Here is a 15,473-nt window from a genome sequence, read left to right on the forward strand (position 1 = left end):
GCTGGCGTGACATGTGTCTGAGGTGGCAGGAAGCACGCTTACAATATACGCCCTTATAAAGTCACAGTCCACTGTGCTTTGACAGTGTCTACGAAGACAAAATAAGCATTTAATCATGACTTTATTAGCATTATGCAGGGTTGGGGTTGAATTCTAAATGTAGTCATGCAATTGGTAATTAATTAAATTATTACATAATTATAAAATTTTAAGTAATTGAAAAAAATGTTACAGTTGTAATTGAATTGTAATTTAGTTCAGATAATTGTAATTGGGATATAAAAACTGTCATTTACAATTTAATTAAACACAAAACTGGGGAACCATGATACAGTTCTATGGCTTACATATGCATAGTTAATAATTATTAAAATATGTTTCATATCAAGTTTACCTGTCAGTTCTATTAATGAACATTTTAACATCAAGAGGTATACTGACAGCACCAATGCTGACACACCACATTGAAAATATTAATACCAATATTTTATGGGTAAAGAAGCCAAAGAAGGTAACCAAGATTTGAGAAACCAAATTAGATGATAGATAATATTTTACAGCTAATTTAAGACATGGGTCAAAACTGGCTCATTATCATAGGAAATGGTAACAGAAAACTAAAGTTTTATGGGGTTATTTATTAAAGGTTCAGTAATTGTGATTTAATGTAATTGAACTGTAGTAATTGAAAATGTAATGTCGCCGTCAATAGGGATGTAACGATTCACTCAACTCCCGATACGATTCGATTCACGATACTGGGTTCACGATACGATTCTCTCATGATTTATTTTACAAAATGGGACTGTAGACAAAAATTTTTTTTGGGAAAAAAAACTAGAAAATGCTGGACTATTTTCCTTTTATTTTTCATTGTCAAAATAATTCCTTGATAAACTATTCAAAACAATGCAATTTAACTAAAAATAAATCTTGAATGAAATAAATAAAGGAATAATACAAATGAAAATGAAGCCTATTAATTTAAATTCTGGTTCTATAATAAACAATGCAAAACTGCATAATAGTTCTTTTTCTTTTAAAAGTGCAACTGAAAATGTATTTTGTGCCTTAACAATTGGACTTAAACAAAAAAAAAAACCGTGATTACACTGATTTACGTCATATTTGTTTGGACCAGCAGAGGGTGCTGGTAACACAGTGGTCGGTTGGCATGCAGATATCTTGCAGTGAAGAAGAGAAGCTATGCTAGCAGACAGAGCTAATAGAAAAACGTGACTTTTACAGATATTCAAGTAATATTACAGATATTCTTTCGGTGCTAAAGGGGTAATGAATCATTTATTAACATATTTAAGAGTAGAAGGCAGCCAGAAAGAAAGTATTAGCAGATTCCGCCCGCCGCCTACACTTGTGGTTAAAAAAAGTACTGCGATTCAATTTTCAGAAAATCGATATCAACCGTGATACCTATGAATCGATTTTTAACTGCCTTACGATTAATCGTTACATCTCTACCGGTCAACGTAACAATAATTGAGCTGTAATTGAACTTGAATAATTGAAGATGAAAAATGTGATTTACCCCAACACTGGCATTACTGACAAACTTTATTTTTGAGTTTATTTTGTGCAGTGATTTCCTGACTGTAATGTTTTGTAAATGACTGTAATATTTATGGATATTGGGAATCACTTGCTTCTGTTTGAGTTCACATGGTTGCCTTGTTGGTCTGAACTGAACTGAAATGTTTGCTCTCTGGTGTCCTGTAAGGTTTGGGCTGTGGGTGAAGACCGAGGCCTGTATTTTAGGATGGGAGTGACCCCCAGTGAACCCAGTGGGAACGGCTGGATCCCTGTTTCTGCCCAATGGGGCAACCGTAAAGAAGTTCCTCATTCTAGGTCAGTAGCAGGGTAGTGTTCCTTCGTAAAGGTTTTTTTTGTGTTTATATATATGTATATATACAGTATATATGTGTGTGTGTGTATATATATGATAAGTATGTATATGTGTGAATATTTTATATATATATATACGTGTATACAGTATATGTATATATATTAGATAACATTTTTACTATTTACATATTTAATACTATTTTAATACAGAAAGGCAATTATAGGGCGACCGTGGCTCAGGTGGTAGTGGGTCGTCTTCTGATCGAGAGGTTGGAGGTTCGATCCCAGTACCTGACTATGTGTCGAAGTGTCCTTGGGCAAGACACTGAACCCTAAGTTGCTCCCAGTGGTCGACTAGTGCCTTGCATGGCAGTCCTGTCCCACTGGTGTGTGAATGTGAGAGTGATTGGGTGAATGAGCTGATATGTAAAGCGCTTTGAGACTGCTTCAGTGTGGTGATAAAGCACTATATAAAATCAAGTCCATTTATAATATATAATATATATAAATATTGGAGAAGGGGAAGGATATGATTAGTTTACTTCTTCCTACCCCTTTTCAGACATGCTAATCAGATATGAGATATGTATGTGTGTGTGTGTATGTATGTTGATAAGTACAGTATGTGTGGGTCTACTTAAACATAGTTTATATATTTATTTGTATAACTATATTTTCTCAAGATATAATTTATTTCATTTATTAACATCAAATGTTGTATATATTTTTTTTGATGTGTGTGGGTGTAGGAATATTTGATATGTATGAGATTGCATAAAATGTATTGGAAAAAATAATAATAGTAATAATAATAATTTTTAAAAAAATGGTTTCCTTTCTGCTAAAGAGGTCTGAGTGCTAAAGTTGCATCATGCAGATGTAGAGATGTATTCATGTATCCTAATGGGACAGAAGTCTCCACTGTCTTGGCTGTGCAGGAAAGTTCAGAGTTTGTCTTTCTTATTAGCATATCACCCATGGTTGTGATGTGTATGCACTTGTTTGTGTGTTTGTTGTGTACCAGGGGTGACTGTGAGGTCAGAGGTCAGCTGACTGAAGCCTCCCAGGCCTCCGTCCTCAGCTGCACTGACTCAGACTCAGAGTCGGCTCCTCCTGAGCTTCAAAGCAGCACCATCACCATCGTCCCCCCGGTCCTACAGGCACAGACTCCCTCTGTGGTCCCCTTAGGTGGAGCCGACACACCCACACACCCCCAGGATGCAGACCCCTCAGTCTCACAACGAGACGCTCCCAGGCCCTTCATCCCAGCCAGCGACAGCTTCATCAATAGCCTGGTCTCAGACCGGGACAGAGGTGCCACCCCACAGCCTGTGATCCAGGACAAGCCAGAGGAAGAGTTTGTTGAAGCTCTATCTTCTCCCCCCATACTCCCGACCTCGGCCGACCCTGTGGGACAGGACGTCCCCTGGATGAACGTGGACCTTGAGGGGATGGAGGCAGCTCGTAGTGGGCAGGCCACCGCCTCTTTATTGGCTGACAGCAGCACAGCAGCTACTTATTCTCTGGGGACTCTAGACAGCTCTCAGGGTGTGGTGGAGGAAGACGGGCCAGTGTGGACCTGGATCTCTGGGGGAGGCTGTGAAGTGGACGTGAGCTCACAAATCAGCTGGCTTAGCCCCGCAGGTACAACTTAACCCTCCTATTATCCTGTTACTAACATATTTTACCCTTAAGATCAATCTGACCCCAGGAATATTTGCCTCCTTTGGTGTCAGGGACCTTGTTTAGTTCTTGAATACATAAATAATGCCATAATAATGAAATGGCCTGTTCTCTAGCGCCACCATCAGGACAAACTTTTTAATTAGAATTAATTTATCTTGAATAGTTTTCATCCAAACCTCCTCAAATTTACTGACAACATTAATGACCACAAGACTCTGAACCCTATTGGTTGTGGTGATGATATGACCTTTCCTGCAGCGCCACCATCAGGTCAAACTTTCAGTTTTGGAGTTAGTTTATCTTGAAAATCTTCCCACCGAATCTTTTCTAATTTGGGCTGCACATTCACGACTCGAACAGAATGAACCGTATTGATTGATGTTGGTGACCCCCCTTTGCTCTCATAAATAATATATTTATTTACTATTTTAGATGAGAAAATCAGGGTCCCCCTCAACACAATCCTCTGTCTCAGACACATCCTCCTCTACGTCACTTTCACTGTGAAAGAGCTGTTCCAAAACCTCATTGACTGTAAACCTTTTCCTAGAGGACATTTTCAAGAGAGAGAGAGCAGATTGCTATATATATAAATATATATATATATATATATATATATATATATATATATATATATATATATATATATATATATATGTACACACAGAGCACAATGAGGAATGATTTGGATAAAGGGCTGCCAATGCAAGCTTTTATGTTTGCTCCACCCTTAGTTTGCATGAACGACCAATGTCCTTGTGGGATTACCTCAACACACACACACACACACACACACACACACACACACACACACACAAACAGCTTGGGGGTCAAATTGACCTCAGAGGATAATAGGAGAGCTAAGTTACAAAAAGTTGCCACTTTGATATAAAAGGAGGTTGAGGCCTACTGTGGTGCACCATAATGTGAGGGTTCTCTGATACACTACCTCTCCATCAGGTCCTCTCACATCGTCCCTGTCTCTGACTCCAGTGCAGTCCTCATCCTGGAGGGAGCAGCAGCAGCAGCAGGAGCACAGAGAGGAGATCAGCAGGAAACCACTGGAGAGAAGCAACGTGAGACCTCCTCTTGTTTTTCTGACCTACTTCTGACCACTTTAGGTTGGAGGTTTGAATACACACTTTAGGTACTGACATGTATGAATGCCACGCTTCTGTCTAGCTTCCTCTGTGTCTTCAGATGTAGCTTACCTCCACGGGTATGAATGGTTCCTGCTTTCTCTTCTGAGAATCTGATAATAAGTCACTAATCACGTGAAGCCGATTCTTATTATTTATTAGAGATGATTGATATTAGCTTTTTTTCCAATATGTGATATGCCGATATTGTCCGATACTAAATTCCCAATATATGCACAGGCTCCCTCCACCTACTGTAATTTCAGGTCACTCAAGATCATTTGTACCCCACAATCTTGAATGGAGCCCCAGGTCGAGGGAAATTGTCAGTGATCTTGTATTTCTTCCATTTTCTAATATTAGTTCCAACAGTTGATCTCTTCTCTCCAAGCTGATTGCCTGTTGTAGATTAGCTCATCCCAGTCTTGTGCAGGTCAACAAGTAAGTAAGTAAGTAAGTATTTATTTATAAAGCGCTTTTCGCAGATAAAATCACAAAGTGCTGTACACAGAAACAATAAACATACATTTACATCACATGTGTAGCATCATAAAAGGGCAGTAAAAATTAAAAATAAAATCTTGTTAACTAAAAGCTTTTTTGAAAAGCGAAGTCTTCAAATGTTTTTTAAAAGTGTCCACGCAGTTCATCTCCCGGAGAGACTGGGGCAGACCATTCCAGAGTCTGGGGGCTGCAGCCTGGAACGCCAGGTCTCCTCTGGTTTTAAATTTAGTTTTTGGGAACCTTAGTAGACCCTGACCTGAGGATCGAAGGCTGAAGTGTAGGGACACAACATGTCTGAAATGTATAGAGGAGCCTGGCCATGCAAAGCCCGGAATGTTAGAACCAGTATTTTATATTCAATCCGGAACTTGACAGGGAGCCAGTGCAGGGAGGAAAGTATCGGGGTAATGTGTGATGTTCTGGACGTACCGGTCAAAAGTCTGGCAGCAGCATTTTGAACCATTTGGAGTTTACACAGGGTCGACTTATTAAAACAGGTAAAAACTGAGTTACAGTAGTCAATGCGGGACGAAATAAAAGCATGGATGACGAGTTCCAGATCAGGTTTGGACAGTAGATGCCTCACTTTTGAGATATTTCTCAGATGGTAAAAACCATTTTTAGTCAGTTGACGACAGTGGCCCTCCAAAGACATCGATTGGTTAAACACAACCCCAAGATTTCTGATGCTGGATTTCACTGATGAACCCAAATCACCGAGAGAGTTCTTAATAAGTGGGATCTTTTTATCAGGGGCGATGATCAGAGTTTCAGTTTTGTTGGGGTTTATCTGGAGGTAGTTTGATGAAAACCAGTTTTTAATGCATGAGATACAGTCCAAGAACTCAGGTAAAAAGTGAAACTCTGAGTCATTAAAAGAGCAGTATAACTGGATATCATCAGCATAAAAATGATAAGAAACATTTTTAAAACCACGGATCAACCGACCAAGAGGCATCAGGTACAATAAAAACAAAACAGGCCCCAGAACAGAGCCCTGGGGTACTCCACATGACAGGGTGGACACATTGGACATTACATCATTAAAAGCCACATTAAAAGTTCTACCATTTATATACGAGGCAAACCACTGTAGTACAGCACCGGAAAACCCCATTTCTGATTTGAGACGATGGATCAGTGTGTTGTGATCTACGGTGTCGAAAGCAGATGTTAAATCCAATAAAGTTAAAACTGTGTAGCGACCAGAATCAGCAGCCATCATCACGTCACTGGAAACCTTCACAAGGGCAGTTTCAGTGGAGTGGATCGACCTAAAACCAGATTGATATTTATCATAAAGATCATTATCTTCTTTGTGTCCCTGGTGTCCTTAGACAGCTCTCGTCTGGTCTTGGCCATGGCAGAGGTTGGAGTCTGAGGCTGCGTCCGAATAGTCCCTCCTATCTCCTTTACTATCCACTTTTCCTTAACTCCGTGGTAGATGTCACAGAGTTAAGGAAAGGTGTTAGGAGAGGAGTTAGGAAAAGGTGATCACGTTTGTTTTGACAATCAGATGCACTTCCACTATGTGACATAATAATCCTACGGCCACACCTCCTTTCCTCAGAAAATTTGATCGCTCTTTTATCATGGCCACCACTTAAACACTTAAAGAACAGTTAATAGGAAAGGAGATAGGAGGGACTATTCGGACGCAGCCTGACTGTTTGAAGGTGTGGACAGGTGTCTTTTATACAGGTAACGAGTTCAAACAGGTGCCATTAATACAGGTAACAAGTGGAGGATAGAAGAGCTTCTTAAAGAAGAAGTAACAAGAATTCTTGCTTGTTTGTAGATGTCAAATACTTATTTTATGTAAGAATTCATGAAAATCATACCATGTGATTTCCTGGGTTTTTTCACAGTTGAAGTGAACCTATGATGAAAATTACAGACCTCTCTCATCTTTTGATAACCAAATCCTTTTTTGCCCCTCTGTAACTCCATGGTAATTACAGGTTCAGCCTACTTTCTCAATTATTCCATGCATGTGTGTCCTTCACCAGTCGGTGTGGGTGCGTAAAGGTCCATTGCGCTGGTGGAGGGACTGGAAACCACACCGCTGGGTGGATGTGGGCGTCGCCCTGGAACAGTCCACCAGGCCTGATGGCAGGAAGGACAGCATTTTCTTCGTCTACTACACTCAGTATGATGAGAAAAGGGTCAGTTTTCATCCATAGCTGATAAATGGAAAACTTTGCTCACAGCTAGGTAACACGTTTCTTCTTCTGTGGTTTCAGTACCTTCATATGTTCATTAATGAGGTGACGGGCTTGGTTCCGGTGCTCAGGGACTGCCACTATGCGTTTGCTGTGTACACAGCAGAGAGGACCAGGAGGAGGTGGCCCTTGGTGCTGGCTGCACCATCAGAGAAGGACATGGAGGACTGGGTGAGGGGCTTTCTATCGATACATCCACGGGTTCTAAAAACCGTGGTTGGGATCATTAATAATTGTAATTGTGTAATTGATAATTAATTACAATTATGGCGTAATTATTTTACTTATTGTACTTCTATGGAATTTCATGGAAATTAGTTTATTACAATTTAATTAAATGCAAACCTGTGGAACCATGTTACAGTTCTTTGTCTTACACATACGTACTTAACAATTATTAAAATATGTTTATATCAACTTTTATCACTAGCTGTCACTTCTATTCAGGATCATTTTATCATTTCTAAAAAACTAAAAAATCTAGGTGTAATCTGACCTACACCATAAATATTAAAATCAATATTATCATTGATTAGGAAGCCTAACAAGGCAACCAACAAATTAGTGTTGGTTTAGTGTACTTTACAGCTGATATAAAGGTGCAGTCGGTAACTTGGATTTAGCATTAAATTTGAAGGCCATTTTTCAGATCCCTCCCCCTCCCTCTCCACTACTTTCCTGCCCTGCCTCCAAAGTCCCTCCCCCAGAGAAGTTTGGCGTCTGCTACTTTCTAATAAAACAACACCAACCAGTAACATTAGTATCGTAAACAAGTTAGCCCGACTGCAACATCACAGTAATATAACGCGCTATGGAGTACTAGTGTAACAATAACAAATCAAACATAATTTAAATCAAGCTGGGGTAATTACCTGTCAAGCAGAAAAGAGTCGCCAACTCTGTGTCAGTTTTGAGTCCTTCCAGATGACAGAGTTCCCTTCACCTCTGAAAAGCCATTCCGATGTTTTCCGTGTAAGCTGTTGATGCTAACGGAGGTAGCGGCAGTCGTGAGCATGAGCTCCCTGAGGAGGAAGGGGGCGGGAGCTGTGATTGACAGCTGTCAGCGAGTCCATCAAACACAATTCTGGCTCTGATTGATTCTTTTGGCCCGGTTGTGGTGGATTCTGGCAATAGGAGCAGTAGGCGCGACTTAATGAACCTGTTTCTGTTTTTTTTATAGATTACTAGTTTCATGTAATGCTGTCCTTACATAATGACAGTTTTAGAACATCTGACAAAAAACACTTTTATGAGTTACCTACTGCACCTTTAAGACATGGTTCAAACTGTCATAAGAGATGCTAACAGAAAGCTAACACAAGAGGAACGTTGCATTTTATTGCCCTTTTGTATTAAAGGCTCAGTAATTCTGATTAATTGTAAATGAAATTTAGTAATTGAGAATGTAATTATAATTGACTTTCAGAGGAAAATAATCATTTTAATTTAAATTGGAATTGTTAAAAAATGCCGTTCAATGTAATCAAAATTGAGTTGTAATTGAACATGGATAATTGAAGATGTAATTGTAATTGAAACATGTAAATGACCCCAACCCATTCGCTGGTGGTTCTGGTGCGTCTTGTGTCCCTAGTTGTGCCTGTTGTCTGAGTGCTGCTGTGAATGCAGAGGGATCAAAGGTCCTCCATCCAGACAAGCTCTGTGGTCCACCACCTCAAAGGGAGACATCATGGTCCATGAGCCTTCCTTTGTTCTGGAAGCTTCTTCCCACACCGTGCCCTGTGACCACATGTGAGGCTACAGTTGTTTATTTCCATACATCCATAAGTTGTAACTCTGCTAACATGCTAACATGTAGCACTGTCTGCTTTGTGCTGCTACAGGTTCTGGCGGCAGATCCCAGGCCACCTGCGATGTGTGGAGTCCAACAGTCTGGGGCTGGTGTGGGGGATCGGGTGGGACGCCACTGCCTGGGTCTACAGTGCGACACATGGAGAGCAGCAGCAAGGCAGCATGGGTAAACATGTCCAAGCAGCTAAACAGCTTCTTATAGACCCATTCCATGAGACGTATGCATACTAAATTATTAGGTGCATGCGTGCGCAGGCTCAGTGGAAAACAACCGGAAAACTCTAGCATCGGCACGTGATTGAAACACTCAATGCCATCGTGTTGCATTGTTCATTGCACAAATAGGAGTACCAACAATCAGGACTTCAATATTACAACATATCGGCTGGTGGGCACCATTTTCAGAAGCGATACTTGTGGTTGCGCGCTATCAAACAGAGGCTGACAGCTGACGTACGTGACACGCACGCACAAACACACACACACACACACACACACACACACGAAGAGAGAGAGAGCGCTGAAACATTTTGGATAAAGTAAAAATCAGCCAGTTTACGATAGAAATAAACAGTATAAAGTTGCCAAATAACCACGTAACTGAGGTAATGGTGTATGGGAGCGGACAGAGCGCTATCTCAGTCTGGATCCAGTAAAAAGTGACCATCAAAAGCTGTAAATGGACTGATAAGCAGACGTGGGACAGTGAGGAGGAGACTTCATGTAGAGATGGAAACTGATCAGAATACGCAGAAATACACGGAAACCTTCATTAACAGCAGTACAGCAGCCCTTCTACCCCGTTCATAATACTTCTAAACATCTAGAGACTTCATGCTTTTATTTGTTTATACACTGGGTTTTTCTATTAGATATGTATAAATATTTGGCCATTGAACATCAGACCAGGAGCACACATCAGATAACCACTTGTTTTCAGGAATGCTACAAGGGTTTCACAATCATTCAGATGACAAACTTTCTACATTCTACCAACTGGTTACGAGCTTTAACAGCGGTTCATTCATTGCCATTTTTCACATATGTAAACAACATGGTGTCTCATATTCGTCCACATTGAAATGGGTCTATACTTGTTGGTGGAGGGGTTGTGGGTTGGGGTCGGTGGCGGGGTGCGCTGGGTCCTCGGCTCCTTGATGCTTTCTCGGGTGTGTGTGTGTGTGTGTGGGCGATGGCTGCCTCTCGGCTTGGGGTCTTAGGGGCGTCTGGAGGGCTGCTCGGCCGTGGGGGGGTTGTCTGGGCTCCCTGGCCCCGCTCTTTCTGCTAGCCTGGCTGATTTTTTGGGTCCGGGGCAGCGCTTGGGTTTGCAGTGGCAGTTCTTGCACATACACTGGTCTACGATGCACTGGTACGCCTTGGACTGTATGATAAAACTCATACTGGGCTTAACTTTAGACACGTTGATCTTAAATACCTGTTTTAGGTATAACCACTCACTCCTTCCCTCTGTCCACACCCACCACCATTATAGCTACGCCTCACGCCCATCACCAGACTGGCTTGATTACACAACACAATAAGCACAACTACAACTTCACATCTCACTCTCACTTTACAATAATCAACTCTTCCAAACCCTTCCATTTTCTACCTTGAATCCCTTGAGTATATTTATTGATTACTTATTTTAGAATGTTCTTAAGTACAAGTAAATTGACTAAAGTAATTCATTACATTTCTATACCCAGCTGGAGTAAATGATTAGATCAGCAGTTTTTGAAGGCACATTGAACATAATCCATGTGCTATCTCTGTTCAATGCCCAGCCACTTTCTTGGGTTCATGTTGGTGTTTCTACCTATTATGTTGTTACCCACATGCATGGCACATTTGGCACTGTTTTAGACTTCATAAATGTATCTATACTCAGTGCCTGATATTTTATTTTAATATTGAAATTAATTAATTGGTGTTATTTAAAAAGGAATTGTACATTTTGACAAACCTTTTATTTTATACAGATTTGTGGAAAATAAATTAAGTTCTAATTGTGAAAGATTTGGTCTCTTCCTTTGAATTTTATACATGAGATGTTTACTGTATGTAAGGGAACTGTGGCAAGATTTATTACTAAAAATAAACATGGGGTGAAAGTTACTAGTAACTTTTACTTTGAGTACTATTTAATTTGAGCTACTTTTTACTTGTACTTGAGTATTTTATGTCTGACTTACTTGTACCTGAGTACAATTTAAAGTAACAGTACTTCTACTTGAGTAAAATATATCAGCACTCTTTACACCTCTGTATCTGTGTAGAGCACTTGTGTCAAACTCATGGCCTGGGGGCCAAATCCGGCCCTTTGGAACATCCAATTTGGCCTGCAGGAGAAAATAAAAATTACAGAGAAAAAATGAATCATTGTGTAATGAAACTGAACACCCCTGGTGCTTATATTGCATGATTGCAGTCATTTTTAATGTTTAACTAAAAATTATTACAAAATCCATAATATTTCCCTAATCAAATAGAAATTGGTCACAAAATTTAGGAAATTTAAAGTAAAGATCCTGTTGAGACTGATTTATGTCACTTATTGCCTGGTTATTGTCGCTTTTTTACATATTTAGTATTTTGTGTATACGTAGAAGTGCAAACTAGGGCAAAATAATGTTGAAATTACTCATTTTCCCAAATAAAATCTGTGGCCCACTTGATATCAATCTACTCCGTACTGTATTTGGCCCCTGAACTAAACTGAGTTTGACACCCCTGGTGTAGAGATCTATCTACTGTATATAGGGATGACTTTAAGTAGTATTGGTGTGTGTTTCCTGCAGGAAATGCCTTCCCTATGCAGCAGCAGACAGATGTCAGGAGTGTTCATGTGTATGAGAACCAAAGGTGGAACCCTATGACCGGATACACTGACAAGTAAGTCTGATGTTATGATGGTAGCTTGTTTAAAAGTGTCTGAAACCTCCATGGTGACCCCTCCAGGGGCCTCCCCACAGACCGGCCCATGTGGAGCGATGAGAGTGGCTTTAAAGAGTGCACTAAAGGCAGCACACACCCACCCTCTCCACAGTGGACCTGGGTAGGTGATGAATGCTCCTCTTCCCCCTCCTTCATCCTTTCACTGACCGTCTTAACCATCAACGTGTGTCCCAGGTGTCTGAGTGGGCCGTGGATTTCAGCGTCCCTGGAGGAGCAGACAATGAAGGCTGGCAGTATGCTGCAGACTTCCCAACGTATGGGACGACTAACCTTCTACTGAAATCCACGCACAAAAACAGCCAAGATTTTGCTGATTTCTCATTTTGTCCCTGCAGGACATTTCATGGACACAAAACTATGAAAGACTTTGTTCGTCGAAGAAGATGGACGAGGTAAAGACGCTCACATTTCAACGTTTGACAACAGTTTCCACACATAGCTGGAGTTTAAGATTTTTGACAGGGAGGGGCACAAGAAAAAATAGAATGAAATATACAGGCCGCCTCGAGATTCGTGCCAACCACAATGTGCGTAACATATACAGTAATGCAAAAATGAGTGACATAAATGATAATGTTGACTACAAAAAATTTACATCAACACTTCATTTTGTCCACTGTCTCAAATACAGGTCAAAATGCATGTTCTCACTTATTCACGCTCTTAAGGGACAAATTACAGTGACCAGACATCTAGATTTACCCGTGACACTCCCGGTTTATTAGAGTTACGTCCCGTGTCCCGTCGATTTCCCCAAACCATTGATTTGTCCTGGTTTTTCACAAGCTGAGTCCTGTTTGTACCATTTAAATGGACATCTGGTTTGTTGCCGCTGACATTTTGCTTAAAAACGTGATCTCTGTGCACTGTGAGCTGTCATTCACAACAGTTGCCATAGTAGCGCCTGCAATATAAACCAATTAAAAAGCTCAAAATGCTGATTGGTCGATGACATTGACAATATTACTGGTTCACACGCTTTCTCCTTCAACATACCAAAAAGAAAAACAAGTTGTTTTTATTATTATTAAATAAATATTTTATGTTAGATGTTGCTTATTTTTACTGATAAAATAAATAAAAGAATATGCAAATAGTTTCTTTTGAAAATCTATTGTCTTATTTGGTTAAATTACTGTCCCGGTTTTCAGATTAAGTATCATATACTGTTTGAAAGCTTAAATTATTCAGTTTTTAACCATATAAACCATTCTAAGACACAACCATCACAGCAAACAGTCAATTATTTTGTCAAACTTCAAAAAAAATTGAAGATGTAAACAAGCCAGCATTGCTCACCTTTAAAGCAATGCCATGTCTTACTGAATCCATATATTCCAAATATCATCCTAAAACATTCAAAAATCCAATGAATCCAGCATTTAGTCCAAAACACAGTAAAACTGCTGTAAAAAAATGTAAGGTCCTATTTACATGAAAAAAGCAGCTCTGCCTTGATTTATTCATATTTTTTTTTATGTCTGTGAGGCTGACCGTGTCATTAATAATCCTCATTTTTAGATTAATGTTGTAAAATCATGACAAAGTCAGCCTAGCGGCAGCTTTCTGCTTCATTTTTTGCTGCGGTACCAAAAATGAACTGCTGGGCGCAGTATTGCTTCACCATTTACATTGTGAAGAAGAATTGCGCAACAGAAGAAGAACTAAGTCATATGACCTGTATTTTTAAAAGAACAACAAAAGAATTCATATATATTTTGTACAGTCACTGTGTTTCATGGCACTATTTGTGTATTATGTGCATAAAATTAAGAATTGTATTTTTGACCACTCGGGGGGCAATGCCCCCCTTGCAAACTCTGCGTATGTTTCCTCAGCATCATTACATTAATCCAACTTTTTTACAGGAGTTGTAGGGTCACACTGAGGGGTCCATGGCAACAGGTCCCTCCCATTCGTCTGAGTGACGTCTCTCTGATGCCGTGCTTGGCCCAGAGTGAAATGGACCAGGTTCCTGTTTGGGCCCTGAGTGACAAAGGAGATGTGTTGTGTCGTCTGGGCGTCAGCCCCCAGAGCCCTGCAGTGAGACCATGCAGAACCATCATCACATGACCTCACTGATGGTAATGAAGTGTAAACACAGTGTGTTCTACCTCACAGGGAAGCTCGTGGCTCCACGTTGGAACCGATCAGCCTTTTAAATCCATCTCCATCGGTGGAGCCAACCAGGTGTGGGCCATCGCTAAAGATGGAGCTGTGTTTTATAGAGGATCAGTGTCAGCACAAAACCCTGCTGGTCAGTCTATGCTGTAAATCCTTTATTCAGTTTTCAATACATTAATATTTAGATTTAAGGCAAAAAATAGATTGCAACAGGCATTACAAGAGGAATATCAATTTGATTTATTTTAATTTAATTTAATGAATTTATTGTTATTTTTTTATTTCACTTGATTCTATTCTATTTTATTGTATTTTATTTCATTTCATTTCGTTTTATATTATTTTAACTTAAGTTTTTAAGGCAAATAAACTGCTTCACAAAAAATGCAATGACAAACAACAGTTGAAGATGCATATTAATTTTATTTAATCTATTTTATTTCTTTTCATTTCATTATATACAGTATATATATATATATATATATATTTTTTTTTTTTTAATTTTAGTTTATGTTTTAAGGGAAAAATAAACTGCTTCACAACATTATTAAAATAATACAATGACAAAGAACAATTATTGCAAGATGAATATTCATTTATTTGAATTCAATTTAATTTAATCTATTTTATTTCATTTTATTGTATTTTTTTTTATTTTATTCAAATTTTTTTGTGTGTTTTTAAGGCAAAAAAAAATAAACAGCTTCATAACGTGATTGAATTTGGATGGTTTTTGCTGTTACAGTATATACAGTTTTTACATACGTTATTTCTCCTTCCAGGGGAATGTTGGTACCACATTCCATCTCCACTGAGACAAACGCTGAGGCAGCTGTCAGTTGGTAGAACCTCGGTCTTTGCTGTGGATGAGAACGGTGAGTCAAAGTAAAACTTCAGATGCTTTCTGGGAAATAACAGAATTGAAGTGTTATTTTGTTGTCATCCAGGTAACCTGTGGTACCGACAGGGCCTGACTCCTAGCTACCCTCAGGGCTCTGCCTGGGAACTGATCTCTAACAACGTTACTAAGGTTTCTGTGGGACCTCTGGACCAGGTGAGTTAACACTAGGGCCGGGCAAAAAAAGTGATTTAATCGATTTATCAAATTTGTAGATGAAAACAATTTTTATTTTGCAAATTTGAGTTAATTTTTTTTCTCACCACAGTT

The 15,473-nt window shown here is 39.6% G+C and overlaps 1 protein-coding gene across 6 annotated transcripts in view; it reads left to right on the plus strand.

Annotated features, from left to right (window-relative positions):
* Nucleotides 1–15,473, plus strand: part of tecpr1b (tectonin beta-propeller repeat containing 1b) — a 34,087-nt gene that overhangs the window by 16,377 nt on the left and 2,237 nt on the right. For 4 of the 6 annotated variants that reach the window (XM_028454543.1, XM_028454542.1, XM_028454540.1 and 1 more), the window contains 15 exons: nt 1,736–1,863; nt 2,885–3,504; nt 4,507–4,622; nt 7,151–7,354; nt 7,433–7,582; nt 9,006–9,163; nt 9,256–9,389; nt 12,025–12,118; nt 12,185–12,281; nt 12,356–12,435; nt 12,517–12,573; nt 14,050–14,224; nt 14,303–14,438; nt 15,088–15,180; nt 15,253–15,359. In XM_028454543.1, the coding sequence (XP_028310344.1) occupies nt 1,736–1,863; nt 2,885–3,504; nt 4,507–4,622; nt 7,151–7,354; nt 7,433–7,582; nt 9,006–9,163; nt 9,256–9,389; nt 12,025–12,118; nt 12,185–12,281; nt 12,356–12,435; nt 12,517–12,573; nt 14,050–14,224; nt 14,303–14,438; nt 15,088–15,180; nt 15,253–15,359 (2,349 nt within the window). The remainder of the gene's footprint in view (nt 1–1,735; nt 1,864–2,884; nt 3,505–4,506; nt 4,623–7,150; nt 7,355–7,432; nt 7,583–9,005; nt 9,164–9,255; nt 9,390–12,024; nt 12,119–12,184; nt 12,282–12,355; nt 12,436–12,516; nt 12,574–14,049; nt 14,225–14,302; nt 14,439–15,087; nt 15,181–15,252; nt 15,360–15,473) is intronic. The other 2 variants (XM_028454544.1, XM_028454541.1) reach the window with 2 other exon arrangements.

Source organism: Gouania willdenowi, chromosome 8 (assembly GCF_900634775.1).
Source record: "Gouania willdenowi chromosome 8, fGouWil2.1, whole genome shotgun sequence".
NCBI lineage: Eukaryota > Metazoa > Chordata > Actinopteri > Blenniiformes > Gobiesocidae > Gouania > Gouania willdenowi.